Below are 19,365 nucleotides of genomic sequence, written 5' to 3' on the forward strand. Positions count from 1 at the left end.
CCGAGATGCCCTTCAACAGATGACTGGATTAAGAAGTTGTGGTCCATATATACAATGGAATATTACTCAGCTATCAGAAAGAACGAGTTCTCAACATTTGCTACAACATGGACGGCACTGGAGGAGATAATGCTAAGTGAAATAAGTCAAGCAGAGAAAGACAACTATCATATGATTTCTCTCATCTATGGAACATAAGAACTAGGATGATCAGTAGGGGAAGAAAGGGATAAAGAAAGGGGGGGTAATCAGAAGGGGGAATGAAACATGAGAGACTATGGACTATGAGAAACAAACTGAGGACTTCAGAGGGGAGGGGGGTGGGGGAATGGGATAGACCGGTGATGGGTAGTAAGGAGGGCACGTATTGCATGGTGCACTGGGTGTTATACACAACTAATGAATCATCGAGCCTTACATCGGAAACCGGGGATGTACTGTATGGTGACTAACATAATATAATAAAAAAATCATTAAAAAAAAAAAAAGAAAGCCCACCCTGGGGCAGCCCTGGGGAAAAAGGGACCGAAGTAGAGGGGCTATAAGAGTCGGGATGAAAATGAGAAAGAAAGCCTGGGTCCCTGACTTTCCAGGGCCCGTTTCTGTAAGGTTCAGTTCCTCTATCTCCTCCTCACCCAGGCACGTACTCAGTCTTGCAAACACGGTCACCTTCTCCATGATGATGATGATAGGAAGAGGACAGTAATGCCACACACTTACAACGTGCAGGGCACCGCGCTAAACAGATGACATGGATCCTCTCATTTAATCCTCACAGCTAACCACCCAAGGCAGGCGAGCTTAGCCGCACTCGACGGGCGGGAAAACTGAAGCGCAGAGAGGTACAATCACTTCCAAGGTCACAGAGTCAGCCCGTGGTAACACTAGGTCTCAAAGCCAGGCCTGTCTGACTCCCCAACACGTGCTCTTAGCCATTTTGCCCGCCAGCCCCACACGACTCCCACCCTCTCACGCAGATATGGTGATGAGGCGTGCCCGTCCACATATTCTTCCGTGCTGTGGTTCCATTTCTGGTAAGGTGGGTGCCATGACACCATAGCCTTCAACTGCTTTCACGGAAGCTTGGAAAATATATATATTTTTTTAAGATTTTATTTATTTATTTAACAGAGAGAGAGACAGCCAGCAATTGAGGGAACACAAGCAGTGGGAGTGGAAGAGGAAGAAGCAGGCTCATAGCGGAGGAGCCCGATGTGGGGCTCGATCCCAGAACACCGGGATCACACCCTGAGCCGAAGGCAGACGCTTAACCGCTGTGCCACCCAGGCGCCCCGGAAGCTTGGAAAATATTAACTGATTTATTTACTATTCTCTCTTTACAAGAGGCAATATAAGAGGTAATAAAGAACTCAGACTCAGGGACCCGAGAGCCTGTGTTCAAATATCTACTCTTGTCACTTTTTAGCTCTATGACCTTGGGCAAGTTGCTTGACCTTTTGGGACCTTAATTTCCTCACCATTTACATACTGGGGATACTGACTGTGCCAGCATCAGATGGTTAATGTGAAGACTACATGGGTCCCATGTGTAAAGCACTGAGAGTACCACCTCTTGCCTCTACACAAACACTGCCTAATTGTTAGGTACACAGGCATCATGCCAAAGGCCTATAAACTTCTCTGACTTCTGAACTCTCTATGCCATTGTTTCACTTCTAAGTGAAATGCCTCTAGCTGAAATGTTGCATGTTCAGTTTCAACCCAAAGATAAAACAGGACTTGGGGTGCCTGCGTGGCTCAGTCGGTTAAGCATCTGCCTTTGGCTCAGGTCATGATCCCAGGGTCCTGGGATCAAGCCCCACTTTGGGCTCCCTGCTCGGTGGGGAACCTGCTTCTCCCTCTGCCTCTCCCCCTGCTTGTGCTCGCTCGCTCTCTCTCAAGTAAACAAATAAATAAAAAAATAAAACAGGACTTAAAAGTTTGAAACTGGACACACCCATATGACTGCAAACAGAGCAGTAAAGATGGTCTCCGAAGCCGCGCCTGAGTCCTACATGAGAAGGGCCCTCACACCATCAGACGGTGCTCACAGCATTCGGAGGGAGATCAGCAGATAAAGGGACTCACCTTTTGATCATGTTCCTGGTGTACCAGATGCAAGGGAAAGACTCCTTCAGAATGGTTTTATAATGCCTGTTCAAGTCCCTTCCCGCCAGTGAACACCGGTAATTCCCCACAATCACTCCATCTGGATTTAACATGGGAACCACTTTGAAGACAAAGATATCTCTGAGGAGCTGGGCATCTGGGGAGTTGCTAAGGATGAAGTCCAAAAAGCCCTTCATGATCCACGAGCCATTACTTTCTCCAGGGTGGACTCGGGCGCTCAAGACCACAGCTTTCTTTGCCGCCGCCTCTTGCGGGGTCCGGGATGGGTTGGTGATGGTGAGCAGGTAGACGGTGTTTCCTGCTAGGCTCCTGCACAAAGTTCGGAGTTTGCAGAACTGAGACTGGACGGGGTTGCTCGCCACCGACAGCAGGTAGCACTGCAAGTCCGTGTACGTGTACGGGTAGAAGTGTGCGAAGAAGCAAGTGTCCTGGTCATGTGGAAACTGAATGGTCCACGTGAGACAGTAAAAGGGCTGCTGCCCATCACCCGTGTTGTTCTTGTAGTACCTGATTTCGTTTCCTTCTCTCCTCCAGCCAATGTTGTGGGTGTCGGCATCCAACTGGGAGTACATGAGTGGCTTCATCCCTGTGGTATAAAGGCTCTTGGGTTTTAGCAAGTTGACAATGGTGAAGCGGTAGGTGGCATCTTTTCTAGTGTTCTGAACACGAAAATAAAACCACTGAGTGTGTTTGTTTGTGTAGAGGTCAGTTCGCAAGGTGAGTTCATACTCATAGGTATCTCTGTAATGGAGAAAATAGAAGAGTATCTCTGTCACCCCACATCCCCCCCTCAAAAAACAAGTCCAAAACAGTGCTGTTTCCCCCTGGCAAAAATAGATCATATTACAACAGGAAAGTCAACTATATCAAGCCTTAATTCTCTAATTTACGTAGTTCCCCAACTCATACTATTAGGCTGACAGAAATTTGGGTAAAGAAAGTTTATTTGGGGGGCTCCTGGGTGGCTCAGTCATGATCCGGGCGTTCTGGGATCGAGCCCCGCATCAGGCTCCCTGCACAGCAGGGAGCCTGCTTCTCCCTCTCCAACTCCCCCCTGCTTGTGTTCCTTCTCTCGCTGTCTCTCTCTGTCAAATAAATAAATAAAATCTTTTAAAAAAATAAAGTTTATTTGGGGGGTACTAGGGTGGCTCAGTTGGTTAAGCATCTGCCTTGGGCTTGGGTTGTGATCCTGGGGACCTGGAATCAAGCCCTTGTCAGGCTCCTTGCTCAGCGGGGAACCTGCTTCTCCTTCTCCCTCTGCCTGCCGCCTCCCCCCACCACTTATGCTCTCTCTCACTCTCTCTCTGACAAATAAATAAAACAACTGAGCCACCCAGGCATCCCTAAATAAAATCTTTAAAAAGAAAAAGAATAATACGAATTATTAAAAATAATTAGATAAATCTGTGGTACTGCCATAGCAAAACATCTAAAATTTAGTAAGTGGCAAAAAGCAATTTGTAAAACAGTATGCATATCATTATCTTATTTTTAAAAATAAATAATTTCTGGGGGGTCTGGGTGGCTCAGTCAGGTAAGCGTCTGCCTTCGGCTCACGTCATGATCCCAGGGTCCTGGGATGTAGCCCCGCATCCAACTCTCTGCTCCGCAGGGAGTCTGCTTCTCCCTCTCCTTCTGCTGCTCTACCTGCGTGTTCTCTGTCTCTCTCTCTGTCAAATAAACTAAAGTCTTTTAAAAAATAATAAATAAATAATTTCTGTATATTATACATACACAGAAAGAGGGGGAAAATTATTGCATATATACTGAACTATTAACAGTTGCTGTATCTGGAGAGGTATGATTACAGGACTTCATTTTTTTAAAAAAAGATTTTATTTATTTGTTTGACAGAGAGAGACAGCAGGAGAAGGAACACAAGGAGGGGGAGTGGGAGAGGAAGAAGCAGGCTCCCTGCTGAGCAGGGAGCCTGATGCAGGGCTTGATCCCAGGATGCCCCGATCATGACCTGAGCCAAAGGCAGACGCTTAATGACTGAGCCACCCAGACGTCCCTATAGAACTTCATTTTTTTAATGCTATGCATGTTTATTAATACAAAAAATGTTTAAAGGGTTTTATTTATTTAAGTAATTGCTACTCGCAAGGTGGGGCTTGAACTCATGACCCCGAGATCAAGAGTCATGTGCTCTACTGACTGAGCCTGACAGGTGCCTCTATTAATACAAATTTTAAATGAGCACTAATTTCTTTGACAAGCAGAAAAAACAATGTAGATAAATTTTTGCTCTGGGGGAAAATGAGTCACAATTATTCCACTCTTCTTCCTCCTCATGACCATTTCTCACCACCTCTCTCTTTTTCAAAAACACTCCTGACTCCTTTTTTTTTTTTTTTTTTAAAGATTTTATTTATTTATTTGACAGAGAGACAACCAGCGAGAGAGGGAACACAAGCAGGGGGAGTGGGAGAGGAAGAAGCAGGCTCCCAGCAGGCTCCCAGCAGGCTCCCAGCAGGCTCCCAGCGGAGGAGCCCGATGTGGGGCTCGATCCCCTAACGCCGTGATCACGCCCTGAGCCGAAGGCAGACGCTTAACGACTGCGCCACCCAGGCTCCCCCAAACACTCCTGACTCCTAGCGTGACTCCTGAAGACATGGGTCAGTCACTCCAGCTATCCCCCTTCGGGAAATTCCCGTTACTCACACTCTGACGGCTTTTTGCAGATTCCCGCTCTCAAACCTAGACTCAAACAGGAGAGTATTATCCTCGGGTCCCTGCAGTGCGACGGCAAGCTCCCTGATGATCCCTCGCTTGCCTCCCACTCTGGAACTGGTGAAATAGGAACCTTCAGTGGGCACTGCGGATGAGACGGACATACTTAGGGCACGTTCCACTTAGGCTCCATGCATCCAGCCAATATTTACTGAACTCTGTGTGTCCGATGCCATTCTAGATTAACAATAATGAATATTCAGATTTTCAACCGTCCTTGCTGAGATTTTTAATTTTAAACATCAGATTTCTGTAAAGACCTTCAAGGTGGTATAGCGCATTTCCTTTTGCTGCATGGCTGTGCCCTTGGCTTCACACATAGTGTTTGTACCCACGTAAGCTCTAATTTAAAAGCATGTTGACAAACAAATGATATTCCACACAGAACGTCTGAAAACATTTACAATCTTAATTCTAAAAAAAAAATAGCACCTATTTATTAATTTTAAAAAAGGTAAAGGAGAAAACAAAAAAGAGAAAGTATACGCCATATAATATTTTTGGTATATCCTTCCAGATTTAAACATAAAAAAAATCAGAAGTTTGAGAAGAATTGGAATGGGTGAATTAACTTAAGAAGGAAAAAAAATATTGTAGTAATTAGAGAAAAGGTTATGATTGAAATTTTATCTTTAAAGTAATGTTAAAACAAAAAAATTATAAAGTTTGTTTTATTTAACAAAATTTAGATTATAATCACCTCTTTCTATCCTTTCAGTGGGGTTGCAACTTTAAAAAAAATCTTATTTATTTATTTATTTATTTATTTATTTATTTAAACTGTCATTTTAAAAAAACAGTTAAATTTTATTTTATTTTATTTTTTTTAAAGATTTTATTTATTTATTTGACAGAGATAGAGACAGCCAGCGAGAGAGGGAACACAAGCAGGGGGAGTGGGAGAGGAAGAAGCAGGCTCATAGCGGAGGAGCCTGATGTGGGGCTAGATCCCATAATGCTGGGATCACGCCCTGAGCCGAAGGTAGACGCTTAACCGCTGTGCCACCCAGGCGCCCCAAAACAATTAAATTTTAAAGCTGATTGGCCATGAATATCAGGATTCCCATTCCGGTTGGTCTGGAAAGACAGTTTATTTATCATTAAACTACAGATTTTTAAAAACCACCGATATTATAGAAATGTATTTATTATAATTTTGTCATGATTAATCATTAACTGTTCAGTGTAATAACAATACCTGAATCTAATTGATAGACAACTGTGCCTTTTTCTTCTCCTACAATTTCTGGTAACTTTTCATTTCCTGTAGGTTGATAGAAATATTCTGGTTGAGGTGGAACCCACTCTGAAAGAAAACAATAAAAAAGCACAAAATAAGAATATAAAAGGTTTTTTATCCAAAAGTAATATACAATTATAATAATTATTATTCAAGTGACTAGTTTGGTTGAATCAAACCAAATTCCCACCCTAAGTTTCCAATTTGTTTGTAAATTAATTATGTCTTGCTTCTTTCCATAAAGACTATGAGGAGATTTTATTTTTTTAAGATTTTATTTTATTTATTTGACAGAGAGAGAGACAGCGAGAGAGGGAACACAAGCAGGGGGAGTGGGAGAGGGAGAAGCAGGCTCCCCACCGAGCAGGGAGCTCGATGTGGGGCTCGATCCCATGACCCTGGGATCATGACCTGAGGCGAAGGCAGAAGCTTAACGACTGAGCCACCCAGGAGCCCCTATGAGGAGATTTTTAAACAAAAAGCATACACAACATAAGTATAAACTTCAAATAGAAGACTTAAAAATAAGCCAGAAAGGTCAATATAGTTGCTATAACAACGCTTCAAAATTTGGCCCTGAGCTTCTTTTTCTTTTTCTTTTTTTTAAAGATTGTATTTTTAAGTAATCTCTACAACCATTATGGGCCTTGAATGCACAACTCCAGGATCAAGGGTCGCATGCTCCACTGACTGAGCCAGCCACATGTGCCGAGCCTCTTTTTAAAGTCAGGAAAATATGTTTAGCTATGTACTTTTTTATTACTATAGAGGAACAAGTATATCAATTATTTCAGAGGAAACAAAACTTTTCATTAACATTCAATTCTAAAAGATTTCTTATATGGGACTTAGGCAACTTTTCATATCATTTTAAGTATAGTAGCCATTGAACACCAAGGGCAGATAAAGACACAACTGAAATTCAACAATACATTAAAAGGATCATATACCTGGTCAAGTGGGATTTATTCCAGGGATGCAAGGATGGTTCAACCTCTGCAAATTAGTTAATGTGATACACTATATTCACAAAATGAAGGGTAAAAATCATATAATCATTTTGATAGGTGCAAAAAAAAAAAAAAAGCATTTGGCAAAATCCAACATCCATTTGTGATAAAAACTCAACACAGTGGGTATAGAGGGAACCTCAACATAATAAAGGCCATATATGATAAGTCCACAGCTAAAATCATACTCAAATGTGAAAAGCTGTGGGATGCCTAGGTGGCTCAGTTGGTTAAGCATCTGCCTTCAGCTCAGGTCATGATCCCAGGGTCCTGGGATCAAGTCCCACATCTCTCTCTCCCTCTGACAAATAAATAAATAAATAAAATCTTAAAAACAAAATGTAAAAGCTGAAAGCCTTTCTTCTACAATCAGGAACAAGGCAAATATGCCAACTTTTGCCACTTTTATTCAACATAGTACTGTAAGTCCTTGCTAGAGCAATTAGGCAAGAAAAAGAAATAAAAGGCATCCAAATTGGAAAGGAAGAAGTAAAACTGTCAAATCATTAAGATTTGCAGATGACATGATACTATATGTAAAAAACACTAAAGACTTGATAAAAAAAAAGAACTGTTAGAACTAATAAAAAAATTCAGTAAAGTTGCAGGATACAAAATCAATACAGAAACATATATTGCATGTTTATACACTAGTAAGGAACTATCAGAAAGAAATTAAGGAAATTATCTCATTTACAATTGTATCAAAAGAATAAAATTCCTAGGAATAAATTTAACCAAGGAGGTGAAAGACTTGTATGTTGAAAACTGTAAGACATTAATGAAAGAAATTAAAGAAGACACAAATAGTGAAAAGATATTCCATGCTCATGGATTGGAAGAATTAATATTTTTTAAATGTCCAATGGCATTTTTCACAGAAATAGAACAAATAATCCTAAAATTTCTATGGAACCATAAAGACTCTGAATAGCCAAAGAAATCTTGACAGAAGAACAAAGCTGGAGACTTCCTGGTCCCTGATTCTTTTTGAATTTTTTTTTTTCATTTTTTAAAAAAGATTTTATATATTTATTTGTCAGAGAGAGAAAGAGAGAGTGCACAAGTAGGGGGAGCCGCAGGCAGAGGGAGAAGCAGGCTCGCTGCTGAGAGGGAAGCCTGATGCAGGGCTCGATCCTAGGACTCTGGGATCATAATCTGAGCTGAAGGCAGACGTTTAACCAACTGAGCCACCCAGGCAGCCCCGATTTTTTTTTTTAATGTAGGCTCCATGCTGGAGCCCAACACAGGGCTCGAATTCATGACCCTGAGATCAAAAAAAGAAACTAAATGAAAAAAAAAATGTATAAAAAAATTTTTATAAAAAAAAAGGACTAGAAATAACAAGTGTTAGTGAGGGTGTGGAGAAAAGGAAACCCTTGTGTTGGTGGGAATGTAAATCAGTGTAGCTACTATAGAAAAATAGTATGGAGGTTCCTCGAAAAATTAAAAATTAAACTACCATATGACCCAGCAATTCTACTTGTGGGTATTGATCTGAAGAAAACAAAAATGCTAACTCAAAAAAAGATAAGTATACCCCCACTGCAGCATTATTTACAATAGCAAAGATATGGAAATAACCTAAGTGTTCATCAATGAATGAATGGATAAGGAAATTGTGGTATAAATATATAATGAAACATTATTCAGTCATAAAAGAATGGAATCTTGTCATTTGTAACAACATGGACAGACCTTGAGGACATACATTTTGATAAGTAAAATAAGTCAGACAGAGGAAGACAAATACTGTATAATCTCTCTTACACACTGGAGTCAAGAAACAAACAGGGGCGCCTGGGTGGCACAGTCGTTAAGCGTCTGCCTTTGGCTCAGGGCCTGATCCCGGTGTTCTGGGATCGAGCCCCGCATCAGGCTCCTGCGCTGGGAGCCTGCTTCTTCCTCTCCCACTCCCCCTGCTTGTGTTCCCTCTCTCGCTGGCTGTCTCTCTCTCTGTCAAATAAATAAATAAAATCTTTAAAAAAAAGAAAAGAAAAAGAAACAAACAACAAAACCAAAAAAACAAGCTCATTGGTGGTTGCCAGAGGTGGGTGGGAGAAATGGGTAAATTGTTTTGTTTTTTCAGTTTAAAGATGTATTTATTGGGGTGCCTGGGTAGCACAGCGGTTAAGCGTCTGCCTTCGGCTCAGGGCGTGATCCCGGCATTATGGGATCGAGCCCCACATCAGGCTCCTCCGCTATGAGCCTGTTTCTTCCTCTCCCACTCCCCCTGCTTGTGTTCCCTCTCTCGCTGGCTGTCTCTATCTCTGTCGAATAAATAAACAAAATCTTTAAAAAAAAAAAAGTTTAAAAAAAAAATAAAGATGTATTTATTTATTATTGGGGGGAGGGGCAGAGGGAGAGAGAGAATCTCAAACAGATTCCCTGCTGAGCACAGAGCCTCATGTGGGGATCAACCCCATGACCCTGAGATCATGACCTGAGCCAAAACCAAGAGTCGGACACTGAGCTGACTGAGCCACCTAGACGCCCCTCTTTTTTCAGTTTAAATAAACTTGAATTAAAAAAAAAAAAAAACTAGCTCAAGGTCATACAGCAAGTAGGTGGTGGATCTGCGCCCAGAACCTCATTGGAATTACTCCAAAGTCTGTGCTTAAAATGTTCTTTACTGCTTCTAATATTATCCTTTGATTGGCTGAACTTAAAAAAAAAATAAAGAAAAAATAATAAAGACACAGCTCAGTAATAAAACAATGCTAATTTCTTGTCTTTAAGGTGATAGGGAGTGATGAGGCTGTCAATTTGGTTGAAACCATAAGGTGCTTGTTATTAAATTTCCTTGAAATTAAAAACAAATGCTTTTTAAAAGATCTAATGCTGGGGCACCTCGCTGGCTCCGTTCAGTAGAGCATACAACTCTTGAACTTGGGGTGGTGAGTTCAAGCCCCATGCTGGGCATAGAGCTTACTTAAAAAAAAAAAAATCTCATGCTTTAGTGGATTACCACTGCAATAATGTGGTTCTTAAATTCCAGTTTCCCACTTTTTCAATCCTCTCTTGGAACTGAGTCCAAAACCCTCACAGGAATTTGCTTTGCCTAGTTTATATAAGGAATAGCAAAATCCTATTGTTCATCCAGATCAACTTGGACTTTTATCTAAAAATCGTACAGGGTAGGGACAAATGCTCTTAGGACTTCTCAGCTATTGTGCCAACTCAAAACGCCACCCCTCCCCCACATTTCCAAACACCTGAAGCGCAGTTCTGTGCCAGTGAAGACACTGAGCACATTCTTATACTTTCAGCTTCAGCTCTTGTCTTTCAGGCTCAGTGCTTCCTGGTTGCCCAGACTTGCCACGCTCTTCTTCCATGTCCTCTAACTGGAATACTTTCTTTGACCCTCTCAGGTGGATCACCTGTAACTTACCATCCGACCTCGGAAACCCCCCCAACCTCCCAGGCTCAGGTTAAGCATCCCCAGAGGGACCGAACTCTATGCAGTTGCCTGGTTATATCTTCAGCATCCCTACCAGTACGTGAACTCTGGGTGTCTCCATCTTGTTCCTCGTTGTATCTGTAACACCAACTGTACTTACCATATGCTAGAGGCTTCATACATACATATTGAGTGGATATTGAAAGAGGGAAGTGTGAAAGTAAGAAACATCCAGTGGTCTATCTAGCAGTCTAAAACAGAGACACAATGCTTGATAGCACAACTGTTGCAGCCATTAGAAAAGTCCCCACTTTTCAATGGAACCCACTTCTGAGATGTCTCATCTAATGAACGCTAAAGGCTGTATCTGCACCACCAACAGCTCAAAGATATAACCAGCAATCTCCCAAAAACAGTCTCCACGATTCCCAGAAAAAAACTCCAATGAACTCAAAATCCAATTAAAAACAATAAACACTATGTCCTGGTATATATAGTGTTCATCAGTTATACCGAGGCTGGTAAAAATATAACTCATAAAACTCAACCAAGCATATTAATATTGAGACAGGAATACTAGAAAACAGATTTAAGTATTGATATATTTTGGCCTCTAGAAAGATATCCTCTCATTCCAATAACCTCAGAAGCATTTGAGTTTACACAGTAGTGTGACCAGTATGTATCAGTTTCCTAGGGCTTAATCATTTCGAGATGAGCTAATATGTGTTGTCCTGCCTTGTGCTTCACTCACTACGCTGGACTTCACGAGTTCTCATAACAATGTCTGTCAGAACAGCACGACCGGGACACATAAGTCACATTACCGATGTGATGAAGGTTTTCCTTGATGACCTCACATTCTACTGGCCACCTGGGAGGCTGCAGCGGCCCGCCACTGGAGAAGAAGGAAAAGAGATCCCGGGGTTCTCGAAGACACGGGTTTACTTTGCCATCATGAAGAAGTTGTCTGCTCTTCAGAAGTGGTGAACTAAGCATGAGGGAATCTGCAGAGAGAATGGAAGGAGTGCATGGCTTGCTTTTCCTCCTTGGGGACTTCACTGCTCGCCTGTGACGACCAACGTGAAGCACAGTGTCAGGATATGAGCACAGGGGCACAACCCCGCACACGTGTCTCCTTCAAAAAGAAGATTCAGTCCAGGATAACAACATCGAAATTATGAAAAGTTACATTAACATTCTGCGTAGTCTATTAAATATTTAGACGTAAAGCTCGAAGAACATTTTTTGTTTTTTAAATCAAATTATGTCTATTATTTTTGCTTAGAGGCCAAAGAGGAAACTTTCATTTCAGCCATGAGCATTTTAGGAAAAATACCTAAGGCTTTATTAACTACAGTGAAACAATCTAGAAATTAACTTTCAAGGTCGAAAAGCAGTGGTTGGGAGGATAGAGAGACCAATGAAGAGGGGAGCAAAGGGAGGGCAGAGGAGCAAGCAGGGCAGGAGAGATGAGCTCTTGGCAAACAGAATGAGAAAAAAGGGAGGAAAAGAGGCTTCCAGGGAAGAGAACAAGAAGGAAAATGAGAGGAAGGAGAAGAAAGGAAAGGCGAGGGGGAGGAAAGGTGGAAGGCCCTGGGTGAGGTGAGCGCCAGATCTGGTGGGGACAGCAGTGAGTGAGGACACCTCCCAGAAAGCAGTGTTGCGTTTTCGGGTCTGAAAGGACATGGAATACCTCTGCTCACAGCTTCTATCTGTCTGTGCACCGTTGAAGAGAGACAGGTGGGCCCTAGAAAGAGGAAGGAGGAGGCATGGTTTGTCCTAGGGATCTGTGACTTTCTTTTCTCTGCTCTCTTTCCGTGTCCCTTTCACCGCCCCCCCAACCCCCAGTTAGGGCCCCATTTTCCCTTCCTCCTTCCCTCCACCCCCTTTTTTCTTTTTTCTTTCTTTCTTTCTTTCTTTCTTTCTTTCTTTCTTTCTTTCTTTCTTTCTTTCTTTCTTCTTTCTTTTTTCTTTCTTTTCCTTCCTTCTTAAGATTTTATTTATTTGAGAGAGAGAGAGAGCGAGAGAAGGGGGGGACAGAGGGAGAGGGAGAAGTAGGCTCCCCGCTAAGCAGGGAGCCCGAGGCGGGACTTGATCCCAGGACCCTAGGACCATGAAGGCAGACGCTTAACCTACTGAGCCTCCCAGGCGCCCTCTTCCCTTCTTTTTTTTTTTTTAAGATTTTATTTATTTATTTATTTATTTTAGAGAGAGAGAGAGAGTGTGGTGAGGGGGAGGAGCAGAGGGAGAGGGAAAAGCCAACTCCACACTGAGGGCAGAGACCAAGATGGGGCTTGATCTCACAATCCTGAGATCATGACCTCAGCTGAAATCAAAAGTCAAAATCAAGAATCTGAGGATTAACCAAGTGAGCCACCCAGATGCCTGCCTTTTCTTTCTTTAAAAAAAAAATTTTTTTTTTTAAATTTCAGAGCCCTATTTTTTCTCTCTCTTTTCCCTAGTTTAATGGGGTGAGGAGACAATAAACATTTGAAAAGATGGTAAAGCTTCTCAGTCTAACTCATAAAGAACGGTAAACCAGTATGACAAGGAGATACTAGTTTTTTACCTAACAGACATGGAAAACATTTATGTGTTTTCACATTCATCTTGGCACAGGTGTAAGTAAACACGTACTCTCAGAACCTGCTGGCAAGAAGACAAACTGGTGGGGTGCCTGGGTGTCTCAGTCAGTTAGGCCTTCGACTCTTCATTTCGGCTCAGGTCACGATCTCAGGGTTGTAGGATCAGTCTCCACAATCAGTGGGAAGTCTGCATGAGTCTCTCTCTCCTACTGCCCCTCGTGCTCTTGCTCTCTCTCTCTACCTCTCTAAAATAAATAAATAAATCTTTTTTTTTTGTAAAGTGCTTTGCTGGGGCGCCTGGGTGGCACAGCGGTTAAGTGTCTGCCTTCAGCTCAGGGCCTGATCCCGGCGTTATGGGATCGAGCCCCACATCAGGCTCCTCCGCTAGGAGCCTGCTTCTTCCTCTCCCACTCCCCCTGCTTGTGTTCCCTCTCTCGCTGGCTGTCTCTCTCTGTCAAATAAATAAATAAAATATATTTTTTAAAAAGTGCTTTGCTGGGGTGCCTGGGTGGCTCATTTGGTTGAGCACTGGATTCCTGATTTTGGCTCAGGTCATGATCTCAGGGTCGTGGGACTGAGTCCCACATCAGGCTCCATGCTGGGCACACAGTCTGCTTGAGATTTTCTCTCTCCCTTTCCTTCTGCCCCTCCCCCTGCTCATGTCCTCTCTCTCTAAAATAAATAAAATCTTTTTTAAAAAATGCTTTGCATGGTGCATGGATGGCTCAGTTGGTTGAGCGTCTGCTTCGACTCAGGTCACAATCCTGGGGTCCTGGGTTCGAGCCCCGCATCAGGCTCCCTGCTCAGCCGAGAGTCTGCTTCTCCCTCTCCCACTGCTCCTCCTCCCTCAGCTCATATTCTCTCTCACTTGCTCTCTCTCAAATAAATAAAATCTTTTTTTTTTTTTTAAAGATTTTATTTATTTATGTGACAGAGAGACAGCCAGCGAGAGAGGGAACACAGCAGGGGGAGTGGGAGAGGAAGAAGCAGGCTCATAGCAGAGGAGCCCGATGTGGGACTCGATCCCGGTACACCGGGATCACGCCCTGAGCCGAAGGCAGACGCTTTAACGACTGCGCTACCCAGGCGCCCCTCAAATAAATAAAATCTTAAAAAAAAAAATGCTTTGCTACTAAGATGATGAAAAATGTCTTCTTCACGCCAATGGTCAAAACAGGAATTAAAGAAGTCCTATTATCAATTACACACTAAAACTCATTCACATTGTTGTGTTACCTCTATCAGCAGATTTTGAATTTCATGGTGTTTATGATATTGAGGCTGGCAATTGTTTCTTATTAATATTACCTTGAGCATCAGTAAATGTGGCAGGAGGAAACGGAAGGGGGGCAATCAGCTGGCTCATAAGCGATCCTACCCAGATGAGTCTCCTTTGCTCAACACCTCCCTTTCTATTTCCTGCCAGAAGCTCTGGGACGCAGAATGGAAGAGCCTTCAGGGCACCAGGGTGTAAGCAAACATCTATCTGAAAGTGGAATTACTGCATCAAGGGTTATGCACTGTGTTAAATTTCCCAGATACTGACAAATTGCCTTTCTAAAATAGTCTGCCTAGTCACAGGCCTAACAGCAGTGTAGGAGAGTGTTCCCCCATACTCTGACCTATATGTACTAGGTGTAATTAAAAAAAAGTTTTTTTGTCCAAATTCCATTAATTAAAAAAAATGGTACATTAACATTTTGATTTATATCTTTAATTAGAGGTGAAATTGAGCATCTTTTCATAAGCTTATTAACTGTGTGGGTTTTTAAAAATATTTATTTATTTTAGAGAGAGAGCGAGCTCCCACTTGCGTACTCGTGTGTGTACAAAAAGGGGCAGAGGGAGAGAACCCCAAGCAGACTCCCCACCCAGCATGGAGCCTGATACAGGGCTCAAAACCATGACCCATGAAATCATGACCTAAGCTGAAACCAAGAGTTGGATACCCAACCACTAAACCACCCAAATGCCCTGACTGTGTTTGTTTTTATGAAAGCCTTGCTCATGTCTTTTGCCCATTTTTTACTTGGCCATCTCTTTTTTTTTTTTTTTTTAGATTTTATTTATTTATTTGTCAGAGAGAGCGCACGTGCACAAGCAGGGGAGTGGCAGGTAGAGGGAGAAGCAGGCTCCCTGCAGAGCAAGCATCCCAATGTGGCACTGGATCCCAGGACCCTGGGAGCATGACCCGAGCTGAAGGCAGATGCTTAACCAACTGAGCTGCCCAGGCGTGCTGTATTTGGCCATCTTTCACATATTGATTTGTAAGAGCTACCATGTTAAAGAAAATAATCCTTTAACGTATTTGTCACAAACTTTTTTTCAGTTTGTTATTTTACTTTATTAATGGTATTTTATAGCTTTTAGGTTTTGTGTCACTCAAACGTTTTAACTAGAAAAAGGACACAATCAGATTTGCATATAAAAAAGAATAATGCTGTGTGGAAAATGGATTGAAAGGGGTTAGCATGAAACAAGAGAAGAATTCAGGAGACCAATTACTGAGGCTCTTTCAATAGTAAGAAATGATGGTAGCTTGAACTGGGATCAGGGAGGATATAGGGAAAAGTGAATTGATGTTTGGGAGAAATTTCAACTGCACTCCTACCCTTAGATTCCAGAAGGAACCTGTGAAATCCTTTTGAAAAACTATTTTTGGGGGGTTGCCTGGGTGGCTCAGTCAGTTGAGTGTCCAACTCCCAGTTTCAGCTCAAATCAAGATCTCAGGGTTGTGGGATCAAGCACTGTTTGAACTCTGCACCCAGTGGAGAGTCTGCTTGTCCCTCTTCCTCTGCTCCTCCTCCTCCTCTCTGCCTGTCTTAAAATAAATAAAATATTTTTAAAAAATTATTTTTGCTTAAGCTAGCTGAAATTGATTTACTCCACTCTTACACAAAGTGCCTGAACAAATATACCCGCCAAAACTATGTAAAAATCAATGCACTACTCTTGACCACAGAGTTTTAACAAATTTCCCAACAATTTGAAGAAAAATAATCCGGAATGTATAGTATTTTAATTTAGACCTATAATCCAAGTGGATCTAGATATAACATTTTTGAGTGGTGTCAGAATCTGGCCAAGTATGTTCCTCTGTCTTTTCCTGTGTTAGGCCATGGTCTCCCAAATACCCCAAGGAGTGTCTCCAGGCAGTGAGGTTTCTGGGTTTCACACACACTGATCATTACTCACACAGTAGCTTCTCCTTTTGCAGCGGGTCTGGTAACACATCCTCTCTTTCCCCAAAAGAGCCACTCAGCAGGTAGCGAGGATTATTCTTCCAAACATGCTGGTGCGTGGCTGAGTTTGGTAAACTGCCTTTCTGAGCTATAAATACACAACGTAATTAAAGGTGCTGGAAGCCGGGTTCATCGCCTGTAACATCTAGGTCAATACCAAAAGCACTACTACCACCAAAACTGCTGCTACTTCTGTTACCACCCATCACCCCCACAGGCCTTTACAATGAATACATCCCATTTTCCAAAGAGCTTTCATATTCCAGTTTCCGTGGGTTAAGCATCATTTTCTCCATTTTACAGTGAAGAGAGACTTGAGAAGCAGCATGGTAGGGTGGAAAGAGAAAGGTGCCCAAAGCTGCTTTGTCCTAAGGGCTCTGCTGAATCTGGCAAACTGGAAATTCAGTTTTCAACAAATTAGGAATCACTTTAAAAATGAAATAGTAAGAAAGTTTAATAAGGTTGATAGAAAGAAAATCAACATTGAAACAATTTTCTTTCTAAATACCAGGAACAAAGTTAGAAAATCAAAATATAAAGAGACGTCATTTATGGTGGCATAACAATACGAAGTTCCATGAAACAATTATAAATCTTTATTGGGAGACATTAAGCAAGTTCTATGTAAACAAAGAAATAGAGTATATTCATAGGTTGCAGAACACCCCCCCCAAATAAAAATAAAAATAAAAAAGAGATTGCAGAACCCAGTATTGGAAAACTTTCATTTCTTGTGAAATTTGATCTGTAGATGCAATGCAATCCCAATTTTTTAAACATCACAAGCTAATTCTAAAATTACATGGCAAAGGCAAGAATAGCCAAGATACTTCTGAAGAACAAGATAGAGGACATGTCTTTCCAGATTATCAAGACTATTTTAATGCCATATAGTGTAATTAAGAAAGGGGGGTGGTATTGATGCAAGGATAGACAGACCTTTGTACACACAGGCACTCAAAAGAGGTGACATAGCAGATCGATGGGGAAAGGAAGTACGTTTCACTTTCTTTCATCTTTCCCTCATGGTGCTAGAAAAATCTGTCATTACTTTATCCAAGTGTAACACTCCAGTTAACCTAACCATTTACTCCATGAAGGCAGGAAAGGTGATGCTAGGTAAGAATGTGATATTACCTTTAAAGTAGCCATAGTATTGAAGATGATGGTACATAAAGTCTTCATAGGGATCAGGAAGAGACTGTGAAAGGAAAAGCCGTATCAATCAGGACAGTCCTTTCAAAGAACACGGAACTCTTAACAAAAGGCACACAAGAATTGTTGCAAACGACAACAGTTCTTGAGTTTCTGAGGACTTCTGTAAACAAACCAAGTGAAAGACATTCATGCAAATTATTCTATCCTGAGGATCAAGATCTCCTGCCAGAAGAGGGTGCCACCAGAATATACCTTCTGATCTAGTAGTATTGGATTTCTGTGGAGTTCCTCGAGAGGGGAGTGTACCGACCTCCTGCTTGAGCTCTGTTTCCAACGCTGGGAACATGTTACTTCTGCATGGTCCGCTGAAGACAAGTCAGTGACACCGGCATCCAGCCACACCCCCTGCCCAATTTCCAAAAGGGCAGCTGATTACACAGAAACTAAAAAACCAGAAAAGGACAACTGAAAAAAACTGCCGATTTCACCGCACCCTCCTCCACCTGCGCTGCTCTCACGCGACTTAAAGAAACCTTGTCTCAGCGCTCCCTCTTCCCCGCCAATCCAGCCTCTCAAACACACAAGCACCTGTCTCCTGGTTCCCACTCTGAGGCCCCGAGGCACACCTGAGGAATTAGGGAGGGCGGCTTGTCTTCCAGTCTACGCCTCCAGAGGCGCCTGGACCCTTGCAACTCCCATGCTTCCCTCTCCGAGGAGGGAGAGGCCCACCACCAGGACGCAACAGGAAAGTGAAAGAAACGGGGGTGGAGGGATCCGATGGAGTTGCCTTAGAATAGGTAAGAAAAAGAAAGGTCAGGGGCCCAGAAAGTGGGCGCTGAAAATGGAATTCAGGGGTTCAGGGCTTTCTGGTGCCGGGGAAGGTGGTGAGCGGTAGTTTCCCTGAAGAGTCGGAGAGGGGGCGTAGAGATTTCCTAGGAGGGCAGAGGGAAGGGTGCGAGCGCCTCCGCTCCCCGGCCCGTCTGGGGCAGCAGGGCTGTGTGCGGCGCCTGCGGCGGCAGAGAAGCCTCGCAGCCGGCAGTGAACACGCTTCGGGCCCTCGCCTGCCACCGCTTTCTGCTAGGGCCCCGGTAGCCTAGCAACCGAGAGGCGGAAGCGGGAGGGCAGGGCGGCCGGACGCTTCCGGGGAGCGAGGCCCCGCCTCCGGGGCATGGGTGGGTCCCTGGGAAATGTCGGCCGGTGCGGCCCGCCTCCAACTTCTCACATCCATTCTTCCTTTCATACGATGCTGCAGGCCAGCTTCTGGGGCACCGAAATCGTATTGATAAATACAATGCCAGTTAGTGGTCCTCAGAAATATCCCAAACTTCCTTAAGCATCCGATTCTTGGCTTGGGCTCAGGTCGTGATCTCAAGGTCGTGAGATTAAGCCCTGCCTTTGCTCCGGCTCCCTGAGGAGTATGTTTAGGATTTTCTCTCCCTCTGCCCCTCCCTTTCGTGCTTTAAAATAAACAAATCTTGGGGGGCGCCTGGGGGGCGCAGTCCTTAAGCGTCTGCCTTCGGCTCAGGGCGTGATCCCAGCGTTGTGGAATCGACTCCCACATCAGGCTCCTCCGCTAGGAGCCTGCTTCTTCCTCTCCCACTCTCCCTGCTTGGGTTCCCTCTCTCGCTGGCTGTCTCTGTCAAATAAATAAAATCTTTTAAAAAAATTAAAAATAAATAAAACAAACAAATCTTGGGACTCTTGGGTGGCTCAGTCCTTAGACGTCTGCCTTTGACTCAGGTCATGATCCCAGGGTCCTGGGATTGAGTCCCAAATCAGGCTCCTTGCTAGGAGGGAGCCTGCTTCTCCCTCTGCCTGCCACTCCCCCTGCTTGCAATCGCTGACAAATAAAATCTTTTTTAAA

General features: G+C 43.1%; 1 protein-coding gene across 3 annotated transcripts in view; it reads right to left on the reverse strand.

The window, feature by feature from the left end:
• AGBL2 (AGBL carboxypeptidase 2) overlaps positions 1-18,610 on the reverse strand; it is a 35,572-nt gene extending 16,962 nt beyond the window's left edge. The window contains exons 1-9 of one of the 3 annotated variants that reach the window (XM_026511904.4): positions 18,128-18,610; positions 17,812-17,944; positions 17,481-17,544; positions 16,297-16,431; positions 12,210-12,263; positions 11,341-11,520; positions 6,062-6,169; positions 4,795-4,948; positions 2,089-2,871 (exon numbers count right to left, since the gene is read on the reverse strand). In XM_026511904.4, the coding sequence (XP_026367689.2) occupies positions 2,089-2,871; positions 4,795-4,948; positions 6,062-6,169; positions 11,341-11,520; positions 12,210-12,263; positions 16,297-16,431; positions 17,481-17,544; positions 17,812-17,847 (1,514 nt within the window). In that variant the 5' untranslated portion in view covers positions 17,848-17,944; positions 18,128-18,610. The remainder of the gene's footprint in view (positions 1-2,088; positions 2,872-4,794; positions 4,949-6,061; positions 6,170-11,340; positions 11,521-12,209; positions 12,264-16,296; positions 16,432-17,480; positions 17,545-17,811; positions 17,945-18,127) is intronic. The other 2 variants (XM_026511906.4, XM_026511905.4) reach the window with 2 other exon arrangements.
• Positions 18,611-19,365: the final 755 nt, after the last annotated feature.

The sequence above is a fragment of the Ursus arctos genome, unplaced genomic scaffold, assembly GCF_023065955.2.
Source record: "Ursus arctos isolate Adak ecotype North America unplaced genomic scaffold, UrsArc2.0 scaffold_23, whole genome shotgun sequence".
In the NCBI taxonomy this organism is placed as follows: Eukaryota; Metazoa; Chordata; class Mammalia; order Carnivora; family Ursidae; genus Ursus; species Ursus arctos.